We start from the raw sequence: 26,415 nt of genomic DNA, 5'->3' as shown, positions 1-26,415 counted from the left end.
AGGGCAGTGAAACAGGCTTAGAATACATAGCTCCAGTAAAAACTAATACTGATCCAGGCCTAAGGAGCTAAATGGCTTCTTGCTCTATTCTATACTTCTATAAATTCTATACTTTTTAATAATCTTTAAAAACTAAGCAATATCACTTTTCCGTCAGTGGTCTAGGCTATTTTTATTAGATAAAGAACGTAAGAAATAGGGGCAGGGAGTAGGCCGTTCAGCCCTTCAGGCCTGCTCTGCTAGCCAGTGGGATCATGGCCAATCTTCAACTTAACACCTCTCAAAATACACTTGCAGGCTTGTTAACAGAAAGCATTTCATTTGAGGAACAGTGTTTAGCTTGATAATTCATGTCCAGAACCATGTAGAGTAAAAAGGATGTCGCTTCAAAGACTCAGAGCATCCCTACAGTGCAAGAGGCCATTCGACCCATCTAGTCTGCACAGATCACAATCCCATCCAGGCCTTATTCCCGTATTTACCCTGCTAATCCCCCTGACACGAGGGTCAATGTAGCCTAGCCAAGATGTGCAGGTTAGGTTCGGGTTTCAAAACACCGACAGCTAATCCAATGGCTGCCTTCATTTTGCCCTCCGTCAGAATGATTGTGATTCTAATGTAACATCCCCCACCCCCCTTTGATTCGCCAAATTTTCTGGGCAGATTGCTGAATTAGCAGAAAATAGCCATTTTGACCTTTTCTTCATTTCTTGAACACAGCCTGTCCATTCCCTCTCATCCAAGTTCTAACATGATTTTGCTGGTGTGTGTGCTTTAAACCCATTGTGACATGTTTTTCATTGATTGCAAGGGAAGTAATAAGTGTCTGAGGGTGATCACTGCTGTGGTAAGCATTAAAATTGTTACAATCTCCTTCATGGTTTCCCAGATTTCTTCAGCTTAGGCATAGTAAGGGTGGCACAGTGGTTAGCACTGCTGCCTCACAGCGTCAGGGACCCAGGTTTGATTCCCAGCTTGAGTCACTGTCTGTGTGGAGTGTGCACATTCTCCTCGTGTCTGCATGGGTTTCCTCCGGGTGCTCCGGTTTCTTCCCACAGTTCAAAAGACGTGCTGGTTAGGTGCATTGGCCATGCTAAATTCTCCCTCAGTGTACCTGAACAGATACCGGAGTGTGGCAACTAACGGATTTTAACAGTAACCTCATTGCAGTGTTAATGTAAGCCTACTTGTGACATTAATAAATAAACTTTAAAACTAGAATCATAGAATCCTACAGTACAGAAGGGAGCCATTGGCCCACTGAGTCTGCACTGACCACAATCGCACCAAGGCCCTATTCCCTCACATTTACCTGGCTTATCCCCCCGACTCGAAGGGATAATTTATCATGGCCAATCCACCTAAACTGCACATCTTTGGACTGTGGGAGGAAACTGGAGCTCCTGGAGGAAACTCACACATTCATGGGGAGAAAGTACAAACTCCACACAGACAGTGACCCGAGACCAGAATTGAACCCGGGTCCCTGGCACTGTGAGGCAGCAGTGCTAACCAGCGTGCCACAGTGCCGCCCAGTTTAGAATAGAACACCATTAATGCAATTAAATATCTCAAGGCACTGAGAGGAATTCACATCGAGGAACTTGCCTAGCACTCAGCAGGAATTGAGTAAGGAATGAAGGAAGGTGGCCAAAAGTATGGTTGGAGAAAAGTGACAAGACGAGTTTTAGGTAGGTGGTGAATGTGTGCAGAACCGTGATTGCTGAAGGTTCTGTCACCAACGCGTGCCATGTAGACTCAGTAGAGCAGAAGATATGAGATCAGACACAGTGCTGGGGGGAGTTGCTTAAGCCAGCTCGTAAATGAGGAAAAAGATTTAGAAATAATTAGACTAGTGGTTGGAGAGTTAATGCAAGGGAGAGCAATGAAAAGAGTTTAATGGGTGACTGAGTTTTGATCTGGGTTGTGTTGTGGTGGGTGAAATTCTTGGCGAATTGGCTTTCGCTTGGCTGGCTTTTAGAACGATCAGGTCTGATGATGGCAATAGTTGAGTGTTCCAGTGATGAGAGAGGTGAGATTAAGATGCAAGTGGACAATATTCTGGATCAAAATATGTAATCTTGATAATGGGTTGGAAGTGGATGTTGAAAGTCAGCTCGGGTTTGGGAAGGATACTGAGGTTGTGTCCCATTGAGCAGAAAATGAGCAAGGCAATAGAATTGAGTGAAAGTTTCTGATATGAGTTGGCAAAGTTGGCTTCAGTCTTGCTAGTGTTTAGTTGGAACAACATTTGGTCTGTACATAACAGTCCAATAGTAGAGCAACAGTTGTAAAATAGAGGATAGAGACAGGAGAATGAAGCTGAGCCTCACTATAGCAATGCAGAAGCTGGACACATACCACTGTGCACGCCGTAGAGTTCAATCCTTGGGCTCCAGCTATTTACAATCGATATTAATGACTTGGATACAGGGCTAGAAGGCCCTGAAGCCAAATTTTTAGATGACACAAAAATAGGCAGGACGGTAAGTTACAATGAGGAAAGAAGAACCTTACAAATGGATATAGATAGTTTAGGAGAGTGGGCCAACATGTGGCAGATGGAGTTTAATGTGGATCAGTGTGAGGTCATGCATTTTGGTTGCAAAAATGGGAAGGTGACTTATTATTTAAATGGGGAGAGACTTTGAGGATGCTCCAGTGCAGAGGGATCCGGGTGTCCTCATTCATGAGTCACAGAAAACTAGCATTCAGGTACAGCAGATGATAAAGAAAGTGAATGGAATGTTGACATTTAAAGCTAAAAGAATAGAATAGAAAGGTAAGGAGGTATTGTTGCAACTATACAAGGCATTGGTGAGGCCACACCTGGAATATTGTACACAGTTTTGGTCCCTGTATTTGAGGAAAGATGTAGTGGCATTGGAGACAGTTCAGAAGAGGTTCACTCAATTGATTCCAGAGATGAGGGGTTTGTCGTATGAAGAGAGATTGAACAGTTTAAGTCTGTACTCTCTGGGATTTAGAAGAATGAGGGGAGGTCAAACTGAGATATTCAAGATGATAAAAGATATGGATAAAGTAGATGTGGAGCGGATGCTTCTGCTGGTGGGGCATTGTAGGACAAGAGGTCATAGTCTTAGGATACAGAGTACCACATTTAAAGCAGAGTGAGGAAAATCTACTTCTCGCAAAGGTTGTGAATTCGCTACCCCAAAGTACGTTGGATACTGGGACAGTGAGTAAATTTAAGGAGGAGTTAGATTTTTAATTGGTAATGGGTTGAAGGGTTATGGGGGAAATCAGGAAAGTGGGGATGAGGAGCGTATCAGCCATGATCGAATGGTGGAGCAGACTCAGTGGGGCAAATGGCCTAATTCTGCTCCTGTCTTAAACCTTAGAAAATTCTGCTGAATCGCACCATGCATCTCCCCTCATTCTTCTAAACTCTAACGAGTACAAACCTAGTTTATTCAGCCTCTCCTCATGGCTCAACCCCCTCAACTCCGGCATCAGCCTAGTAAACCTCCTCTGCACTCCCTCTAAGGCCAAAATATCCTTGCGTAAGTGCGGCGACCAAAACCGCACACAGTACTCCAGCTGCGGCCTCACCAATGCCCTATACAGCCGCAGCAAAACCTCCCTACTTTTATATTCAATCCCCCTCGCTATGAAGGCCAGCATCCCATTAGCCTACTCCTGCTCCTATTTCTTATGTTCTTATGTTCTTATCTGAGGAATAATGGAGCCTTGGATCATGCCTGAGGTTACCATTTGTATATTGAGAAGAAGCCATCTCCACCAGTTTCTCCATTGAGTTTGCTACTGATGTTTAATGAGTAAAATGGTTTGATTAAATTTACAGATTATTCTATCTGTAACAGCCATGGCATTATAATTAAAATGTGTTTTACTTCTAATTGCCTTTTATGCTTTGGCAATTAGACATTTCTTGTGACTAATGCCATGTTTATTCTTGCACTAATGGTAATTAGCTTCATTGGTGCCACTGCAAGTTTCTGTCATTCTGATGGATTAGGCTATGAAACATTATCCATTTTCTGGAGCTATTATGATATTATTATCATGCTAAAATAGTCATCACAGGGACCATTTTGTTTATATGACAGTAGTTACTACACAGTTAAAAATAGACTTGGATTAAAGTTTGCTGTCAGATTATCCCCACTGTACATGTTTTTCATTGGAGTTCATTCACTATATTCTGTTAATTTCCAATCAACTGTGGACATATTATTCACTTTAATAGTTGAGCAATTTTATGGGGATTCGTACTTTTTTGGGTGAATGACTGATACCATATTGTTTAAGAGTCACAATAATCATTGGCCTGTGACATTATTGAATTGTAGATTGTGAAAGGCCCTTTATACTATTTAATACAACAGTCAGCAAATGTCAATTCTTTGCATCTTCAGAGACTTGAGAAGAGATGATACAACCCACTAACCAGTGATGGTCTGAATCTGTTTGTGTTTTCATGGATCACAAGATCAGCACAATGAATAATTTAAAAATATTACAATATTTATATTCAATATCTTGCTATCCAGTAGGACATCATTAATATAAATATGTACAGGAGCTCATCAAGATTAGGGTTCCTTTTTTGTTGTATCTGATGACCATGATCTCATATTCAAAGTTCACTTTTTTATCGCAATAACTTTTTACTTGCTGTTTTGTTTTGCCCAGATGCTTTGCTACCCACATTTGTTGTGCTAATGTCATCACCAGCTGTCAGAGCCACAGGTTATCTCCTAAACCAGTTTGCTTTCATGCTGAGTTAGGTTTTATGTAGCTGTTCCAGGGTTCACATTACTCTACCCACACTCTCCTGATCAAGGGGATACGCCATGTTGGAATGAGGCAAGGATTGAGTCACTATCGGGCACATGGGGGGGAAATCTAACCCATTGTGCAAATTGCTCTGTGTAAGACCTTTTTCAGCGTTGTTTTCAGGGTGCAATTGGCCCAGTTTACCACATGCATTGTGCCATTATTTTGTAAAGGTGTGAGGGACAGGCCTGTAAACTATAGGCCGGTCAGTCTGCCTTGAATGATGGGCAAATTATTGGGAATAATTCCAAGAGACAGCATACTTTTACCCAGAAAAGCATGGACCGATCAGGCATACTCAGCATGGTTTTACTAGGGATGGATCCTGCTTTGCTAACTTAATAGAATTTTTTGAGACAATAACAAGGAGGGATTGATGAGGAGAGGGCAATGGATGTTGTCTACGTGGGTTAGAGTAAAGCATTTGACAAGGTCCCATATGGCAGATTGGTCAGAAAAGTGAGATCTCGTGGGGTACAGGAAAAGGTGGCAGGTTGAATCAAAACTGCCTCAGTGGCAGGAGAAAAGGGTAAAGGTTAATGGGTGTTTTTGCGAATGGAAAACAGTTTCCAGTGGCATTCCACAGAGTTGAATTTGGGGTCCTTTCTGTTTATTGTGTATATTAATGATTTAGACCCGAGTGGCACGATTGGGAAATTTGCAGATAGCACAAAAACTGTCTGGGTAACAAAAGGATAGTTGCCGACACCAGAATGATCTCAATGGTTTGGTTGAGTGGGCAGGGAAGGCATTCAATCCTGAAAAGTTTGAGTTAATGCATTTGGGAAGAAGGCAAACAAAGTAAGGGAATACTAAATAAACAGGAAGATATTGAGAGGGGCTGAGGAAGTGAGGGACCTTGGAGTACATGTTCACAGGTCCTTTAAGGTGGTAGGACAAGTGATTAAGGTGGTCAAGAAAGCACATGGAATGTTTTCCTTTATCAGGTGAGGTATTGAATACAAAAGCAGGATGCAACAATGGAATTGTGTAAAATGCTGGTGAGGCCACAGCTGGAGTTTTGCGCAGAGTGTGAAGCTTTACACAAGAACTTAAGAAATAGGGACAGGATTAAACACACAATCTATCGAGCCTCCTCCACCATTCAGTACAATTGTGGCTGAACTTGGGCTTCAACTCCCACCTGCTCCACATATCCCATAATCCCCTGAGAGATCAGAAGTCCATCTATTCCACCCTTAAATGTATTCAATAATGAAGCATCGATGACCCTCTGGGACAGAGAATTCCAAAAATTCACATCCCTTTGAGTGGAGAGATTTCCCCTCATCTCAATCCTAAATTATCATTCCTTTATCCTGAGACTGTGCCTCGTGCTTTAGATTCCCCGACCAGTGGAAATGATCCCTCCTATCTACCCCATCCAGAATACAGAAATGGGTGCCCCAGACACCATTACTGAGGCAGCGATGACTTAATGTCTCAGGGCACAAGAGGCCAAGACCCTGTCTAGAGAGTTAATGACTATTTAAAATTGGTGGCCATCCCATCAAAACAAAAGTGTGGAGATGCCAGCGTTGGACTGGGGTGGGCACAGTAAGAAGTTTCACAGCACCTTCAGAACTTTGTAGGTTACACTGAGGTCACCTCTCATTCTTCTAAATTCCAGAGAAAATAAACCCAATTCAATCAACTTCTCATCATAGTACAGCCTCCTCATCTCAGAGACCAGTCTAATGAACATTCATTGTACTGCCTCCATTACAAATATATCCATTATTCAATGTGGAGATCAAAACTACACCTGGTATTCCCGAAATGATCTCACCAATGCCCTGTACAACTGTAGGAAGACATCTTTATTCTTGTAGTCCAATTCCTTTGACACAAAAACCAATTTACCATTTGCCTTCCTAATTGCTTGCTGCATCTGCATACTAACTTTCTACATTCCTTTCACCAGCACACCCCACTCTCTTTGAACATCAACACTTACAAGTTCCTCACCTTTTAAACCTTTTAATTCTGGCAGCCAAAGTGAATAACTTCACACTTCCCTATAAAATAACACCATCCATGGTGCGTGTTTTGGTCGTGGTGTTTGTTTTGATAGGCACAGTAAGAAGTCTCTCAATATCAGGTTAAAGTCCAACAGGTTTATTTGGAATCACCAGCTTTCGGAGCTCTGCTCCATCAGGTGAATGAAGGAGCAGCGCTCCAAAAGCTCGTGATTCCAAATAAACACATTGGATCTGGTGCTGTAAGACTTCTTACTGTGCCCACCCCAGTCCAACGCCAGCATCTCCACACCTTTTTTTGATGGGATGGCCACCAATTTTAATAGACATTAACTCTCTAAACAGGGTCTTGGCCTCTTGTGCCCTGAGACATTAAGTCATCACTGCCTCAGTAATGGTGTCTTGGGCACCCATTTCTATATTCTGAATGACTGAACCCTGGTGTAAAGCCACCGTGCTCTCCCTGCAGTGGGATCTCCAGCTAAATCCCACTGCTATTATCATCCCCACTGTACGATATTGCCCCTGCCCTCCAGTGTACTCCTGGGAATGTAGTTACAGAAAAAAATCACAACATCATGCTACCTCAGCTGACCCTGTGGCTCAGAAGTCTTTAACTTAAATGCAGCTTCCAGTGTGGGCTGGCCTTCACCTGGAGGCGTGCTTTGGGCTCTGTTATCAATGTTCTGGGTCTTAAATGGGTTGTTCATAGTCTGCATTTATAGATAATGTTGGAGGCAAGGCTATTGGTAAACCTTACCCTGTATTGATCATTATACTAATAGGTACAGTGCATGCTTAACATTAGACTCTACATAGCATTATCTCACAACACATTGTTGTCATGTGATCTTACATCACTGATGACATAGGCTCAATATTTACATGTTCAACATTAGTTCTTTATAATACAGGGGCCATCTCCAAATCCTGCTCAACAGGGGCCTCTAACTATTGGTTTTGTTCCTTGCTTTGCTGGGTCCTCAGCACTAGTACAGTTGCAGTGCTCACCTGTAGATGTTTCAGTGTACTTGAATATCATTCCATTTGTCCACCAGTCTCTGGTGTTCTAAAGTCCACTGTTCCTTTGCTTTGGTATACCGTTAGTTTAACTTCTCCTTCGCTTCCTGGAGCTTTTCCTCTCTCAGGTCTCTATGCAATGTGCACAATTAGGCTGTGTACTGCAATAGATGCTTATTCTAAAATGGAAACTTGCCCAGGTCAGTCTGTATATGAACTCAATCAACGACTTTCTTGTATGAGTCACCCTCTGGTCTCATAGGACCAAGTCATTAGCAAGATTCTCAAACTGCCTGTGCCTGGCACATAAAACAAAAATTACTCATACTCAGCCCTGAACTACTTCACTACGCTCCCAGAGATGGGCAGCATGTGCCCAAGAATTGATTCCACCAATAGTGAACAATAATATTTTAATAAAACAATCATCAAGACAACCTAGTTGCATTGTTGGAAGTTGAGATACCAGACCTGTTTATTTCTCTTTTCCTGTGTTCTGAAATGATTCAAAGTGATGGCCTTTATTAGTGACAGTGATTATATTTTATTCCATATCCGCATGACCTGTTAATGTCTGGACAGCAATGTTAAAATGCAGCAGCATTACCAGGTGTCACCTCCACATTATCACTGACCGGTCACACCAGTCAATGCAATGTGTAGGTGTGGTCCCTCTGCAAGCCCTGTTCTCCTTTGACTGATAGTTTGCCAGATAGACCCAAACCTCCTTAACCCCAATAACTCTCTCCCCGGTCCAGGGAATTCTGCCTTTACATGCTTCCCTTTCACAACAGAGTCTACGAGGACCCATTTATCCCATTTGCAACCTGCTTTGGCTTGGACAACCTAATTATACAGGATGGTATTGAAGTATTTGTGCCAGGCACAAACCAAGTCAATCCCTCGACATCTTTGTCTTCCCACGCTCTGGCACCTTTCTGCATATCAACTTTCCAAGCATCTGACCAAATGCTGACTTTGGCAACCAGCTTATTTTGTCTTGGCCCAGACACATCTGAGCCTTTGGGAAGTGCACATCTCTCAGATCCCACACAGCAATCTGTCTGTTTTCACACCCGCTTGGTCTACTACTGAAGTTTGCTTCTTTTTGACCGATGGGTCTTTCTTAAATACTTAGGGCCCTTAAAACGTTCAGCCAATGAAGACACAAGCCACACTTTCTCATCAAATCACCTCTCAACTGTTTTTCCTCAGTGTCACAAGCAACCACAGAAGGTGCAACGCCTGCTCTTTACTTCCTCCCTGCTCACTGTCCCAGGTCCTAAACACCCCTTTCATGTGTTTCATGTGCACCTCCTTCCATCTGGTTTATTGCATTCGCTGCTCCCAATGCAGTCAACTTTACATTGGAGGGACCAAATGCAGACCGGGTTACCGCTTTGCTAAACACCTTTGGTCGGTCCGCAAGTAGGACCCAGACCTTCTTATCGCTTGCCCCTTCAACACACCACCATGTTGTCCTGTCCACATGTCCATCCTTGGCTTTTGCAATGTTCTAGTGAACCTCAAAGCAGGAACAGCACCTCATCTTCTGACTGGGCATTTTACAGCTCCCGGAATGAACATTGAACTCAACAACTTCACAGGATGAACTCTCCCCTCCACCTTCACCCCATTCCCATTTATTTCATTTTGTTTCTTCTCATTCATTCATTTTATCATCCTCCTCTCTACTTCCATTTTTCCACTTCTCCATTCCTGCTCTCCATTTGAATGGTCCTATACATATTGAGCATATCTTTCTGTTCACCCTATCTGTAACTGCCCTGAATCGCTTCATTGCTGAATTTGCTGGAGGCTTATGACAATGATGAGGCTATCTAACAGTCTATCCCTGATGTTTAAAAGGGATTATTTGCCAGTTAGGTACAAGGTACAGGCTATTAACTGCCCAGCTTCTTCCACTCACCCGCTCAACCTCTCAAGGACAGAGCAAGCAGCACCTTGTGCTGTGCCCAGCCTAATATAACTCCCCATTACCCAGCATTTTGGATTAGCCGGCACCGTCCATTGCTGGAGCACACGGGATAGCAATAACATTGCAGTATCTTATTAATTAGCAAGGAAACCTGATGCAGGGATTTTTACACTGGTACTGCCCTTGCCCTTTTCTCTGACCCTATTTAAAGGATTTACACTTCATCTGCAGACTCTGCATATAAAACTCCTTGGTCCTCAGAGAGAAGTGATGTACATCTGTCCTCGAGCCTTCACTTCAATGCTCTGTAAGCACCTATTGAGAAATGGCAGCGAGTGGATTGATTTGCTTGTTTTTGTTCTTTTGAACAGTCTCTGCGGGGGGGTGAAATTACTTTTCCCCTGCGCCACTTTCTCATAACCCAATCCAAATTGGAAACTTCACACATATGAAATGAAGGAGACCCTCCTCTCCCCCACATCCCAGCACAATAGGCGATGGCCTCGTGGTATTATTGCTAAATTATTAATCCAGAAACTCAGCTAATGTTCTGGGGACCTGGATGGTGGAATTTGAATTCAATACAAAATATTAAGAATCTACTGATGACCATGAAACCACTGTTGATTGTTAGAAAAACCTATCTGGTTCACTAATGTCCTTTAGGGAAGGAAACCTGCCGTCTTTACTTCAGTAAGGCCTTTGACAAGGTCCCTCATGGCAGACTGGTGCAGAAGGTGAAGTTGCATGGGGTCATAGTCTGACCTTGCTGGCAAGGTGGATACAGAACTGGCTCAGTCATAGAAGATAGAGGGTAACAGTGGAAGAGTGCATTTCTGAATGGAGAGCTGTGACAAGTGGCGTTCCTCAGGGATCAGTGCTGGGACCTTTGCTGCTTGTAATATATATAAATGTTTGGAGGAAAATATAATTGGTTTGATTAGTAAGCTTGTGGACAACACAAAGGTTGGTGGATTTGTGGATAGCGCTGAGGACCATTAGAGGAAACAGCAGGATGTAGATTGGTTGGAGACTTGGGTGGAGAGATGACAGATGGAGTTGAATCCGCCCAAATGTGAGGTAATGCATTTTGGAAGGTCTAATACAGATAAATGTCAGAACCCTTAAGAGTATTGATAGGCAGAGGGATCTGAGTGTACAGGTACACAGGTCACTGGAAGTGGTCAAAAAGGTATACGGTATGCTTGCCTTCATTGGCCGGGGCATTGAGTTTAAAAATTGGCAAGTCATGTTGCAACTTTATAGAACCTTAGTGAGGCCACACTTGGAATATAGTGTTCAGTTGTGGTCGACACACAACCAGAAGGATGTGGAGACTTTGGAGAGGGTATAGAAAACATTTACCAGGATGTTGCCTGGTATGGAAGGCAGTAGCTATGAGGAGAGGCTGGAGAAACTTGGTTTGTTCTCCCTAGAACAACAGAGGTTGAGGGATGACCTGATAGAAATCTACAAGATTATGAGGAGCACGGACAGAGTGGATAGTCAGAAGCTTTTTCCCAATGTAGAAGAGTCAGTTACTAGGGGGGGTGTATGTTTAAGTTGCGAGGGGCAAGGTTTAAAGATGTACGAGGCACGTTTTTTACACAGAGGGTGATGGATGCCTGGAACTCACTGCTGGGGGAGGTGATGGAAATGGATACGGTAGTGACTTTTAAGGGACGTCTTGACAAATACATGAATAAGATGGGAATAGAGGGATATGGTCCCCAGAAGGGTAGAGGGGATTAGTTCAGTCGGGCAGCATGGAGGGCCAAAGGGCCTGTTCCTGTGCTGTAATTTTCTTTGTTCTTTGGTCTGGCCTACATGTGACCCCAAAGCCACAGCAATGTGGTTGACACTCAACTGCCCTGCAATGACAATAAATATTGATCAGCCATCGATGCCCATGTCCCATGTCAAAAAAAGTAGTCACTGTTTTAGGATCTAATTTAGTGTCCCATTGCCATTATTCATGATGAGTGCTTTATTGCAGTGAATCACATTGTATCAGATAGGTTTGAATTCACTGTGTAAAATTGAGTTAAATAAGAGTTTGTTTTAATTGTTCTAATGGCTTTCTGGAATGTAGTTACAAACTGGAATTCTCCAACCTCGCTGGGACTCTCCAGTCCCGCTGCAGTGAATGGAGTTTTTGCTGATTCTCCGTTCTCGCTGGCAGATGTGGTGGGGTGCAGAAGATCAGAGAATTCTGGGAATAAAGTTTCAGAGCTGGTGACTGTTTTGTTCCCTGAATATTTCAGATGGATATAGTTTCCTTTGGGATCCGCATTAATTACTGTCTGACTTTTCATTAGTTGCGGCATGTCTAGTTCTTGGGGAATTATTGACAATTCTGATGAAGCTGTTATCGTAAGTGGGAGTCCAGGCAGGAAATGCAAATTCTCCAAAGGATAATTTTCCAATAAAAATGTTTCATAACATTCTATGTGGAGATAAAAATTTCAAAATTTAATATTTTAACAGGATAAATGGATCTGCCTATGGCGTTTACCTTCATTTAAATGAGGCTAAGCAAATATTTTGTAAACAGCGTATACACTTGGAAGATGAAATTCAACTTGAATCCCAGCAAAGTAATGCCTTGCATGCAAGTCTAGTGATGTATGAACGTTTGGAACAGGGGTAGGCCACTCAGCCCCTTGAACCTGCGATGCTATTCAACTTAATCACCAACAAGGTTCCATCTAAGCTGCATTGGCGTGCAACAGTTTGGGAGTTACCATGCAGGGAACAAACAACAAGAGCATTCAATGCACCCTTCAGACTGTGCACAAGCATCACGCGCTGTAATCTTAGAGGGGAGGCAGTGCAACAAACAATTTGCGTACATCAGAGAAATTAAATGGAGCAATGATCATGGTTTATTACACTTCAACTCTATTTTCCCACTTTTACTTCATATCCATTGGTATTTGATTTGATTTATTATTGTCACATGTATTAGTGTACAGTGAAAAGTATTGTTTCTTGCACTCTATGCAGACAAAGCATACTATTCACAGAGAAGGAGGGGAGAGAGTGCAGCATGTAGTGTTAGAGTAATAGCTGGGGTGTAGAGAAAATCAACTTAATGTGAGGTAGGTCCATTCAAAAGTCTGATGGCAGCAGGGAAGAAGCTGTTCTTGACTCGGTTGGGACTTGACCTCAGATTTTTGTATCTTTTTCCCGATGGAAGAAAGTGGAAGAAAGAATGTCCGGGGTGCGTGATACATTGACTTAACAAAGATAATCCCTGTCTTGAAAGCTGCAATTGTCGCAGTATTCACAATACGTTGGGGAAGAAAGTTCCACATTTCTACTGTGTGCGAATGCACCTCCTGATTTCACTCCTGAGTGGCCTATCTAAAAACGTTAAGGTGAAGCCCACTGTCCTTGATTCCACACCAAAGAAAATTGTTTCTTCTTATTTAACCTATCAGTGCTTTCAACATTTTAGTTATCAGTCTCAGTCTCCTTTACTCAAGCCAATGCAAACTAAGTTTGTGCTGCCATCATAATTTAACCTTCTCAGCCATGGCACCATTTTGATAGTTCTGAGAAATGTGGGGCACCACGTAAATGCAAGTTCCTTCTACAAGTTGATTTTCCATTTATTGAGAGTAGTTCGTGCATTCATATGTTCAGAACCGTAATACTAATGGAGCTCAGGAATCTATAGGCTCTTTCTGCTGCAGCTTTTGTTCGATTTGGTCAGCCCTGAATTGATTTTATCTTGGAGAATTGTTCACATTGCCTTTCTTCAATGTCTTCACTTTGAGATCCTTACACAACTCCTTACTGCAAGTGTGACACAATGCCTTAGAATATATATCATAGAATCACAGAATCTCTACTACAGTGTAGAAGGTCGCTCGGCCCATTGAGTCTGTATCAACTCTTACCCAGACCCGATCCCTGTAACTCTAGGTATTTTACCGCACTAATCCCCGTAACCTCCAGATATCTTGGGACAATAAGGGGTAATTTAGTATGGCCAATCCACCTAACCTGCACACCTTTGGACTGTGGGGGGAAACCAGAGCATCCTGGTGTGTTAAACTCCACACAGGCTGTAATTGAACTCTGTGTCCCTGGCACTGTGAGGCAGCAGTACGAACTTGTCCACTCTTCGAATCGTACATGTTGGTCAGTGTCCATCAGTGTGTTCTTTGTGGCTTTTGGCATTGCTTACATCTTTTGAAATGGTTCACAGGTGTAGCAGTAGTTTGTACCCAGTTAAAACAATTACACTGGATTGATGTCTGATTTATTTTCCATGCTATTGTTGTCATTCGCACGATGCATTATATCACTGCATATAAACACAGGCACTTGGACTTATTTACAGTCATTTTTATTTCAGTAAAATATATTGACAAGTGATTTTTTTTTTCTTGACAAATAGATGAATAGGGTGGGAATGGAGGGATATGGTCCCTGGAAGGGTAGGGGGTTTTAGTTCAATTGGGCAGCATGGTCGGTGAAGACTTGAAGGACCAAAGGGCCTGTTCTTGTGCTGTAAGTTTCTTTGTTCTTCATATGATGGGTCTCTTTGATAGTATGTTGCATAGTAGCTGATGATTTATATTGCACTGAGATTCTAGCACATTATTCAAACTGAAAGCAAGTTAATTACCATCGGGTTATTGTAAATAATGAAGCAATAGAGATAGATACATTGACCTTTTTAAGTCTTTACCCTCAGTCTCGAGTCTATTTTGTTGAAGCCTACACCACATTAATTGTATGTAACATCACATAAGCAATATTAATTGTTTATTGTTTGCTGGAGCTCTCAAATTTCTTTACAGCAAGAAATCTTTGATATTCTTGATAAAAGCAAATTACTGCAGATGTTGGAATCTGAACCCAAAAGAGAAAATGCTGGAAAATCTCAGCAGGCCTGGCAGCATCTGTAAGGAGAGAAAAGAGCTAACGTTTCGAGTCCAGACAACCCTTTGTCAAAAGCTTTTCTCTCCTTATAGGTGCTGCCAGACCTGCTGAGATTTTCCAGCATTTTCTCTTTGATATTCTTAATTCTCTTTGCCAATTCTATACTCTCTGGAGACTTTATAGAATTCCTGCTGGCAAGTCATTTTTCATTTTTTTTTCCCTTTTAAGGTCCAAAGAATTGATTAAGGAAGCAATCCTGGACAATGACTTCATGAAAAATCTGGAGTTGTCTCAGATTCAAGAAATTGTGGACTGCATGTACCCAGTGGAATATGGCAAAGAGAGCTGTATCATCAAAGAGGGTGACGTGGGCTCTCTGGTCTATGTTATGGAAGGTGAGTTATTTGAGCAGTCTCCATTTATTACTGTAGCAACTGAACTTCACGAAATGTGGACAATTGCAATTAGGGGATTGTTTCCATGTTCATTAATAGATGAAAATGTGTAATTAAGCTGCTCACAACCTATTTTAAGAATAAATAGCATACTGTTATTTTGATGACCATAGTTTAATTAAAAGGTATTCTGTACGTACTGAACATTTCTTTAATAAATCCATTGCTTTAGAAAATAGCACTGCTGCCTCACAGCGCCTGGGACCCAGTTCAATTCCCAGATTAGGTCACTGTTTGTGTGGCATCTACACGTTCTCCCTGTGTCTGCTTAGGTTTTCTCCAGGTACTCCAGTTTCTCCTACAGTCCGAAAGATGTGCTGGTTAGGGTTATTGGCTATGCTAAATTCTCCCTCAGTGTACCCGAACCGGTGTCAGAATGTGACGACTAGGGGATTTTCACAGTAACTTCATTGCAGTGTTAATGTAAGCCGACTTGTGACAATAATAAATGAGTATTTGTGGAGTGGTCAGATCAGTAATAAGTTCTCTGAGCTGCGTGCAAGGTGGGTTAATTCTCCAATATGTACGATTCCCAGTATTTTATTATTGCAAATAAGGATAATGTTTAACCATTATCACTGAGCAATGAACTGATTGAGCGGATCGCCTGCTCATTATGGTATGTGTGAAAGTTTCTTTTCAATTTATTTAGTGAAATTATTTCAGCTCCATTACAGTGAATCACATGAATTTACTCAGAGTCATAGAGGTTTATAGCATGGAAAAGGCCCTTCGGCCCAGTTTGTCCATACCAGCCAGTTTTCACCACTGAGCTAGTCCCAGTTGCCTGCATTTGGCCAATCCCCTGTACACATCTTACCCGTGTAACTGTCCAAATGCTTCTTAAAAGACAAAATTGTACCTGCCACCGTTGCTTCCTCTGGCAACCCATTCCAGACACTCATCACCCTCTGTGTGGAAAAAATTGCCTCTCTGGACCCTTTTGTATCTCTCCCCTTTCACCTTAAACCTATGCCCTTTAGTTTTAGATTCCCCTACCTTTGTGAAAAGATATTGACTATCTACCTTATCCATGGCCCTCATTATTTTATAGACCTCCATAAGATCACTCCTAAGCCTCCTCCATTCATAAGAACATAAATAGGAGCACGAGTAGGCCATCTAGCCCTTCGAGCCTGCTCTGCAGAAGGATCTAGATAGGCTGGGCGAATGGGCCAGGAACTGGCAAATGGAATTTAATGTTGGCAAGTGTGAGGTTGTCCACTTTGGTACGAATAATGGTAGGAAGGATTATTACTTACGTGGAGAAAAACTGCAGTAGGCGACGGTGCAGAGGGACCTCGGGGTCCTTGTGCATGAGTCGCAAAAACCCAGCCTGCAGGTGCAGCAGGTGGTCAGGAAGGCGAATGGGATGCTGGCCTTCATAGCGAAGGGGATTGAATATAAAAGTAGGGAGGTCTTGCTGCGGCTATATAGGGCATTGGTGAGGCCGCAGCTGGAGTACTGTGTGCAGTTTTGGGCGCCGTACTTATGCAAGGATATTTTGGCCTTGGAGGGAGTGCAGAGGAGGTTTACTAGGCTGATGCCAGAGTTGAGGGGGTTGAGCTATGAGGAGAGGCTGAATAAACTAGGCTTGTACTCGTTAGAGTTTAGAAGAATGAGGGGAGATCTCATTGAGACCTATAAGATGATGAATGGGATGGATAGGATAGAGGTGGAGAGGCTCTCCCAGTCTATCCATCCTCTCCTTGTAACTCAAACCATTAAGCCCCAGTAGCATCCTGGTGAATCTTTTCTGCACTCTTTCTAGTTTAATAATATCCTTTCTATAATAGGGTGACCAAAACTGCACACAGTATTCCAAGTGTGGCCTTACCAATGTCTTGTACAACTTTCACAAGACGTCCCATCTCAATGTTCTGACAAATGAAAGCAAGCATGCTGAATGCCTTCTTCACCACCATTATTTCAGCCCCATTACAGTGAGCCACATAAACCTACTTGGGGTGATTACCAACTGCACAGAAACAGTCCATTTGACCCAAATGGTTTATGCCATTGTTTATGAACTGCACAAGCCTCCACCCATCCTTCTTCATCTAACTCTGTCTGCCTGACCTTCTAGTCTCATAGTTATTCAGTTTCCCATTAAATTTATCCATGCTATTCTCCTCAGTCACTCATTATGATAGCTCGTTCCACAATTCTTTGAGATCTTTATGTAATTGTAAGGGTGCTGTTTTTGTAGTAATCTTAGGCCTGAACCTGCACTGCAATAATTTTCTGTTGTGGGACCTCCTGGAAATATTAATACAAGCCCAGTAACTCCTTTTCTTGACTTTCAAAACATTGTATCATCTACGCAAAGCTATTTTCATTGCGGAGTGTGCACTTTAGAGTGGAAATCATAGAATCCCTACGGTGCAGAAGGACGCCATTGAGTCTGCACTGACCACAATCCCAACCAGGCTCTATCCCTGTCACCCCACATATTTACCCTGCTAATCCCCTGACACTAGGGTCAATTTAACATGGCCACTCAACCTAACCTGCGCACCTTTGGATTGTGGGAGGAAACCAGAGCACCTGGAGGAAACCCATGCAAACAAGGGGAAAATGTGCAAACTCACATAGACAGTGACCTGAGAGCAGGTATCGAACCCAGATCCCTGGCACTGTGAGACAGTAATAATAACCACTGTGCCATGAGGTAGCAGCAGACCTTCGTTATACTGTCAGCTGCACCTTCCATTGGGTTAATGGTGAAGGAATTTTGACTAAGTGCTTAGAGTTTTGCTCACTGGAGGCTAATGTTGTAGTGAGGAGGCTGCAAACAATAGTGCTGTTTTTCTCAAATCCTTATTGATTTTTCAGCTTTTTCCTAATGCAAATGAATCATTAGGTTAGAAAGGACAGAGAATTTTCTCATCACTTAGGTTTCACATCTGTTATTTGGACATCAGAGCATGTTGATCAGTCTCCAACATTTTGACACCAAAATAATCTGATAATGACAATGCTAAGAAGTAGAAATTTTAAAAAATATATTTTTGCTCCATTAGTGTAATGAATTAGTGTGGCGTATTTTTGCCAAATTAGAGTCAGATAGCACAGTGATTAGCTACTACTGCTGCCAGCACCAGGGACCCGGGTTCAATTCTGGCTTCAGGTGACTGTGTGGAATTTGTACTTTCTCCCCGTGTCTGCGTGGGTTTTCTCCGGGTACTCCGGTTTCTTCCCATACTCCAAAGATGTGCCGCTCAGGTGGATAGGCATGGTAAATTGCCAAGGGGACCAACAGGATAAATGTATGGGGTTAGAGATTGCAGAGCCCCTGGCGATGACCTTTGCGTCGTCGATGGACACGGGAGAGGTTCAGGAGATTGGAGGATTGCAGATGTGGTTTCTATTTTCAAGAAAGGGAACAGGGATAGCCCGGGAAATTACTGACCGGTGAGTCTGATCTCAGTGGTTGGTAAGTTGATGGAGAGGATACTGAGGGACAGAATTTATGAACATTTAGAGAACTTCAGTATGATCAAAAGTAGTCAGCACGGCTTTGTCAAGGGCAGGTTGTGCCTCACGAGCCTCGTTGAGTTCTTGGAAACTGTGACGGAACACATTGATGAAGGAAGAGTGGAACGTGGTTTAAATGATGAAGGTGGACGTGGTTTAAATGGATGTCAGCAGGTGTTTAATAAGGTCCCCCATTCTAGACTTCTTGAAAAGGTGAGAGGGCATGGGATCCAAGGGGCTGTTGCCTTGTGGATCCAGAACTGGCTTGCCTGCAGAAGGCAGAGAGTGGTTGTGGATGGGTCTTTTTCTGCATGGAGGTCAGTCACCAGCGGAGTGCCCCAGGGATCTGTTCTAGGACCCTTGCTGTTTGTTGTTTTCATAAATGACCTGGATGAGGAAGTGGAGGGTTGGGTTGGTAAGTTTGCTGACGACACGAAGGTTGGTGGTGTTGTGGACAGTCTGGGGGGATGTCAGAAGTTGCAGCAAGACATAGGATGCAAGACTAGGCGGAGAAGTGGCAGATGGACCTCAACGCGGATAAATAAATAGTGGTCCATTTTGGCCGGTCCAATGGGATGAAGGAATACAATATCAGGGGTAGGACTCTTAGCAGTGTTGAGGAGCAGAAGGACCTTGGGGTCCGGGTCCATAGGACTCTTAAATCGGCCTCGCAGGTGGAGGATGTGGTCAAGAAGGCGTATGGTGTACTGGACTTCATTAAGCGAGGGATTGAGTTTAGGAGTCGGGAGGTAATGCTGCAACTTTATAAGACCCTTGTCAGGCCCCATTTGGAGTACTGTGCGCAGTTCTGGTCGCCTCACTACAAGAAGGATGTGGAAGCTATTGAGAGGGTGCAGAGGAGATTTACAAGGATGTTGCCTGGATTGGGAGGCATGCATTATGAAGATACGTTGAGGAAGCTGGGACTCTTCTCCCTGGAGAGACAAAGATTGAGATGCGATCTGATAGAGGTTTATAAGATGTTGAGAGGTATAGATAGGTTGGATTCTCAGAGGCTATTTCCCAGGGCTGAAATGGCCGCTACGAGAGGACACAGGTTTTAAGGTGCTGGGAAGCAGGTACAGAGAGACGTCGGGGTAAGTTTTTTACTCAGAGGGTGGTGAGTGAGTGGAATCGGCTGCCGTCGGTGGTGGTAAAGGCGAACTCGCTGGGGTCTTTTAAGAGACTTCTGGATGAGTACATGGGATTTAATGGGATTGAGAGTTATAGATAGGCCTGGTAGGTATGGATATGATCGGCGCAACTTGTGGGCCGAAGGGCCTGTTTGTGCTGTAGTGTTCTATATCCTATGTTCTATGTTATGCCGAATTGGGCCTGGGTAGAATTGTTGTCAATGCAGGCTCAATGGGCCGAATGGCCCCCTTCTGCACTGTGGGAACCCTATAACAATGCCAAAAGGCTGTACTGTCATACAAAAGGCAGCTGCTTCAACCAATAAACTGATCCCCAAATCTGTCCTTTGGTTGACCATTATGTTGATCTCGCCAAATGTGGCTGTGCCAGCCATATACTGGGTCCCATTTGAAGGCATTGAGAATAATTAAAGGGAGAGCTTTTGCATTGCAATAGTCTGGCAAGAATGGTCAGATGCCCCAACCTCGCAAAGCCAATCCTATATTCATAGATGCTGTTCTGGACCCAGTATTCAGGCTCCTGGCCAAGTTTCTCTGCATTCTGTGGAATTTTCACTGAAGTGATGGTGGGCTAGGGTTTGTTCGGATGACCGTGCATTTTCAGTACCATTTCTTCCAGAACACTGTCTGCAAGAATGTGATTTAGTTGAAAGTGTTGCAGATTTTTGAAACACTTGGTTCACTGTCTGTGTGGAGTTTGCACATTCTCCCCATGTCTGCGTGGGTTTCCTCCAGGTGCTCCAGTTTCCTCCTGCTGTCCAAAGATGTGTGGGTTAGGTGGATTGACCATGTTAAATTGCCCATTAGTGCCAGTGGGCATTACTAGGACAAATGCATGGGGCTACGGGGATAGGGCCTGGGAGGGATTGTGGTCAGTACAGACTCGATGGGCCGGATGGCCTCCTTCTGCACTGTAAGAATCTATGATTCTAACTGGGCACAGTGTGTGACAGTACAATAACTATTTGACCCAACAACTGGGCCAAATGTTTTGAACAAAATTCTCATGAAGTTCTGGTTTGATTTTCCTGTTTATGTTGCCTCAAGATCACAATTTTTATTTTGGATTGATTTAAAGATTATTTTTCTTATGCTTTGTAGCACAGGGAAGGCGATGGCTTAATGGTATTATTGCTGGACTATTCATTCAGAAGCTCAGCTAATGTTCTGGGGACCTGGGTCTGAATCCTGCCATGACAGACGGTGGAATTTGAATTCAATAAAAAATATCTGGAATTAAGTATCATAAGAACATAAGAACCTAAGAAATAGGAGCAGGAGTAGGCCATCTAGCCCTTCGAGCCTGCCCCGCCATTCAGTAAGATCATGGCTGATCTGAAGTGGCTCAGTTCCACTTTCCCGCTTTCTCCCCATAACCCTTAATCCCCTTGCCTACCAAAAACCTGTCTACCCGTGTCTTAAATATATTTAGCGAGGTAGCCTCCACCACTTCAACGGGCAGAGAATTCCAGAGATTCACCACCCTTTGAGTGAAGAATTTCCTCCTCGACTCTGTTCTAAACTGCACCCCCCTTATCTTGAGGCTGTGCCCTCTAGTCCTATGGTATCATGAAACCATTGATGATTGTCAGCAAAGTCCATCTGCTTTATTAATGTCCTTTAGGGATGGAAATCTGCTGTCCTTACCTGGTCTGGCCTACATGTGACTCCAGAACCAGAGCAGTGTGGCTGACTCTCACCCGAATGGGCCAGCAAGACACTCAGCTCAAGGGCAATTTGGGTTGGGCAATAAATGCCCATGTTCCCTGAATGAACAAGAACTTGCATGATCTTGAAAAAAATGTTTCACAGGAGATTTTGAAAATGGCTTCCCAAAGGTTATTTGCATTCTTTTTGGAATGTCACCTTTTCTATAAATATGATGGAGATCTTGGTTTTGGAAAGTAAAGGCGATGCAATCGCTTCGAGCATTCTATTACCATGATTATATTTCACTTACGTTGCTCCAAAACTGAAGAGCTTCTGATCTTCAGAGGACTGATTGGGTGAAATCTAGATAGTCGATCAGAAAGAGGGAGATCAGCACCAAAATCATCAACGACTGCTTTTGCAAGATGTCTTTGGGCTGTGTATGGAGTTGCTCAGGTTTGGTGAGCTGTTTATCTGCCCCTCTCATCAGCTTGGTAATAATGATGGGATGATTAGTAAGCAAAACGCAGAAAATTAAGGGTTACAAACTATGAGTAAACAAATATATTAAAAGCACAACTTCTGAAAGAGTGGACTTATTTTTAACAGCAAAACAGCACAGTAATGACACGGTGGCACAGTGGTTAGCACTGCTGCCTCACAGCTCCAGGGACCTGGTTCGCTTCCTGGCTTGGGTCACTGGCTGTGTGGAGTTTGCACATTCCCCTCATGTCTGTGTGGGTTTCCTCCGGGTGCTCCAGTTTCTTCCCATGGTCCAAAGATGTGGGGGTTAGGTGCATTGGTCATGCTGAATTGCCCCTTAGTGTCTCGGGGTGCATAGGTTAGAGGGGTTAGCGGGGTAAATATGTGGGGTTACGGGGATAGGCCCTAGGTGGGATTGTTGTCAGTGAAGACTCGATGGGCTGAATGACCTTCCTCTGCACGGTAAGATTTCTATGATAAACAATAAGATTGACACAAAACTTCTGAAATTGGCTGTCGCAGTTTTGAAATTTTATTTTGCCAGGTCATTGGTATCTCTGTCACTGAACAGCCCCGAGGAGGGGATCTTGCAGATGGCAGTGATCCCTTGTGTGTGTGCGCCGTTCAATTTTGAACAATTCAAATGCAGTATGTTGTGCCACATTTCAGCGTCTGATTAGCATAGAAGCGAAGAGCATCATAAATTCTGGATTTCTTTACAAACAGTATAATGAGGATAGCTATTGGAGCCACTTGATATCCAGGCCAAATTCCGAGAAAGCTCTCAATCTTGCTTGTTGTCATGGAGATGGTAGCAAAATTTGTAGAGAACGTCAACCAGGGGGACTGAACAACAACAGCTGTAGTCGAACCCGAGAAAGAATGAATAATGAAAATGGCCTTGAAGAGGAGCAGTTACAATCGCAGAACAGAATTAAGATGATTGTGTGTGAATCCGAGCCCTCAAGCAAAACCAGAGCTCGGAGTCTCTTTTTAATATTCACTCGTGGGATCTGGGCATTGCTACCTGGGCCAGTGTTTATTGGCCATTCCTGAGGGCAACTAAGATTCAACCACAGGCCAGACCAGGTACGGGTGACAGATTTCCTTCTCTAAAGTGTTGTTTTTCTTAACGACAGTCGATTCATGGTCATCATTTATGTTTTTAATTCCAGATTTTTACTGAATTCAGATTTTGCTATCTGCCGTGGTGGAATTTGGGTGCCCTGAGCATTAACCTGGCCCTTTGGGTTACTAGTGCAGCAACAACACCATTAAGCCACCACGTCCCCTATCTTAGGGATACATACTCTATACATGGTGAAAGACTCTATCACTGTTTTAGGAACATTCCAAGCATTAATGTTGCAAACTTCATTACCTGGGATTGAAAATGAAGAGTGCTTTGTTTTTAATTCCTTCCTGGTGTTTGGGTGTCACTGGCTAGGACAGTACTTTTGTTGCTCAAGCCTAGAATCCCTTGAGGAACTGGTGGTGAGCCACCACCCTGAAGCACTGCTGTGAGGTTACGTGGGGTTCATACTCAAAAACCAGGGCAACTCACTCCCGACTGTATTCCACTGTGCTGTCATCTCTGGTGAGTCTGTCCAGCCAGTGGAACAGGGCACCTCCAGGGATAGTCATGGTGCTGCCTGGGAATATTGGCTGAAAGATATGATTTGATGAGTATGACGATATCAGGCTGTTGCTTAACCAGTCCGTGGGTCATCTCTTCCAACTTTTGCACAAGTCCCCGATGTTAGTGAAGAGGGCTTTGCATGGTTGATAGGACAGGGTACATTTTTGTCATTTCATTGCCTGATATCAGTGGTCTATCCATTTTGTAAGATACATATATATTCTTATTTGGTTTTTCTGTACCGGTATGATACAAGTGAGTGACTTACAAGGGCATTTCAAAGTCCATCACATAACTGTGGCCTCATAGATTCATAGCATAGAATCTCTACAGTACTGAAGAAGGTCTTTCGGCCCATCGAGCCTGCACCGACAACAATCCCAACCCTATCCCTGTAACCACGCATAACCTAACACTAAGGGCCAATCAACCTAACCCACGCATCTTTGGACTGTGCGCAGAAACCAGAGCCCCTGGAGGAAACCCATGCAGACATGGGGAGAACATGTAAAAACCATATAGCTACCCCATGCCAGAATTAAACCCAGGTCCCTGCCCCTGTGAGGCAGCTGTGCTAACTGCTGTGCTACTGTGCCACCTGGAGTCACATGTAGGCCAGACCGAGTAAGGACAGTAGATTTCCCTCCCTTAAGGACGTTAGTGAACCAGATCAATTTTTATGACAATCTGGTAGTTTCACTGGTACTGAGAATAATTTTTCAGTCCAGATTCATGAATAAATTAAAGTTCTCCCTGTTGTTTTAATGGGATTTGAACTCTCATCTCCAGAACATTTGTCCAGGCCTCTGGAACGTTCACCCAGTTCTATTTACCATTGTGCTACCATTTATAACATGCCTGTCTACCAGGCTGTTCATTGACTTGCCCAATTTTGGGTGTCCCTGGGTCTATTTGCTGAGTTCCCTCCTCTGATGAAGTGTTTTTGCCTGAAGGTGTTGTCTGTGAGACAGGCACCTTGCCCTCACCAACGACTGGGAAAATGTACCCTCACCATCTCATTTAGAAGCTGGGACTATTGATGCTACACTGCCTTACCTGACAAAGTTGAAGTTAACTTGACTGGAGTTTCAATGCAATAGAAATAGGTTAGAACACTCTTGATCGTACTTAGGCGAAAATAACACTGAATTTTACTCTGATCTTAACCATAGAAACTTGCATCAAAATTTCCCGACAATTTTCTTAACAAGTACCCAGAAGGTTAAAAACAAACTTAAAAGGCTGGAAATCCATGAAGACTACTGGGGTGTGAGAGAATGTGGAACTTTTGCCATTCTCCTTCTTTAAGTCGAACATAAGAACATAAGAAATAGGAGCAGGAGTAGGCCATCTAGCCCCTCGAGCCTGCCCCACTGTTCAATAAGATCATGGCTGATCTGATAATGGTTCAGTTCCACTTACCCGCCTGCTCCCCATAACCCTTAATTCCCTTATTGGTCAAAAATCTATCCATCTGTGACTTAAACACAATTAACGAGGTAGCCTCCTCTGCTTCAATGGGCAGAGAATTCCAAAGACTCACTACCCTCTGGGAGAAGAAGTTCCTCCTCAACTCTGTTATAAATTGACTCCCCCTTATTTTGAGGCTGTGCCCTTTAGTTCTTGTTTCCTTTCTAAGTGGAAATAATCTCTCTGCTTCTACAGAGTTGCTCTTTATGTTGTCAATATTTTGAAAATGTAAATGTGAAGCCACTGAGTCACCACTAATCTACAAGATACACAGCAGAAGTTCACCAAAGATCCTTAGGCTGCACCTTCCAAACACACAACCACTTCCATCGTGAAGGACAAGGGCAGTGGATGCATGGGAATAAGGGGCACAAAAAAGTGTGGGTTAGGTGGATTGGCCATGCCTAATTACCCCTTAGCGTCAGGGAGATTAGCTAGGGTAGATGCATGGGGTTGTGGGGATAGGGCCTGGGTGAGACTGTGGTCGCTGCAGATTCGATGGGCAGAATGGCCTCCTTCTGCACTGTAGGATTCTATGATTCTAACACCGCTACCTGCAAGTCCCCTTCCGAGCCACTCATCATCCTGACTGGGAAATATATTGCCATTCCTTCACAGTCGCTGGGCCAAAATCCTGGAATTCAGCCCCCCCCCCCAATAGCATTGTGGGTAACTCACAACACACGGACTGCAACGATTCAAGAAGACAGCTCACCACCACCTTCTCAAGGACAAGTAGGGATGGGTAATAAATGCTGGCCTAGCCAGCGACGCCCATGTCCCACGAATGAATGAAAAATAGTACTCGACTAGTATAGGATATTTAGGAAAACATTAAATTTATCAGCTGTCCTTTTTAATGCATTAGAGTCTGATGCGATTTAAACAAAACGTTGAAATGACAGTAAACTCCCAGACCATGCAAATCTCGGAAAGAATTGAAACAAAAAACTGAAAAGGTCATTACAGAAGACAAGTGCCTTTGTGTCCTGCTGCATTTCAAAATCTAAGCCTCAGAGAGGAACTTCGATACTTGTAAGACATTTAGGTTCTCTGTGTTTTTGTTTGGCAGGAGAGGGGGGTAGCCACATTTACCAGGCTGATTCCTGGGATGGCAGGTCTGTCATATGAGGAGAAACTAAGTCGGTTAGGGTTGTATTGACTGGAGTTTGGTAGAGTGAGAGGAGACCTCATAGAAACTTATAAAATTCAAATAGGGTTAGACAGGGTAGATTCAGAAAGAATGTTCCCAATGGTGGGGGGTCCAGAACTAGGGGTCATATTTTGAGGACTGAGGTGAGGAGAAATTTTTTCACCTAGAGAGTGGTGAATTCACTACCACAAAACGTTGTGCGATTTCAAGAAGAAATTATTCGGAAAAGCAGCCAGCATAATTAAGGACACCGCACACTTTCTTCCATCGGGAAAAAGA

At 43.4% G+C, this 26,415-nt stretch overlaps 1 protein-coding gene across 5 annotated transcripts in view; it reads left to right on the top strand.

Annotated features, from left to right (window-relative positions):
• Positions 1 to 26,415, top strand: part of prkg1b (protein kinase cGMP-dependent 1b) — a 724,128-nt gene that overhangs the window by 145,850 nt on the left and 551,863 nt on the right. For all 5 annotated transcript variants that reach the window (XM_080205473.1, XM_080205469.1, XM_080205468.1 and 2 more), the window contains exon 2: positions 14,884 to 15,050. In XM_080205473.1, the coding sequence (XP_080061599.1) occupies positions 14,884 to 15,050 (167 nt within the window). The remainder of the gene's footprint in view (positions 1 to 14,883; positions 15,051 to 26,415) is intronic.

The sequence above is a fragment of the Carcharhinus amblyrhynchos genome, chromosome 17 (genome assembly GCF_965287045.1).
Source record: "Carcharhinus amblyrhynchos chromosome 17, sCarAmb.v2.hapA, whole genome shotgun sequence".
Taxonomy (NCBI): Eukaryota; Metazoa; Chordata; class Chondrichthyes; order Carcharhiniformes; family Carcharhinidae; genus Carcharhinus; species Carcharhinus amblyrhynchos.
The sequence above is the reverse complement of the archived record's forward strand: the minus strand, read 5'-3'. Positions and strand labels throughout refer to the sequence as shown.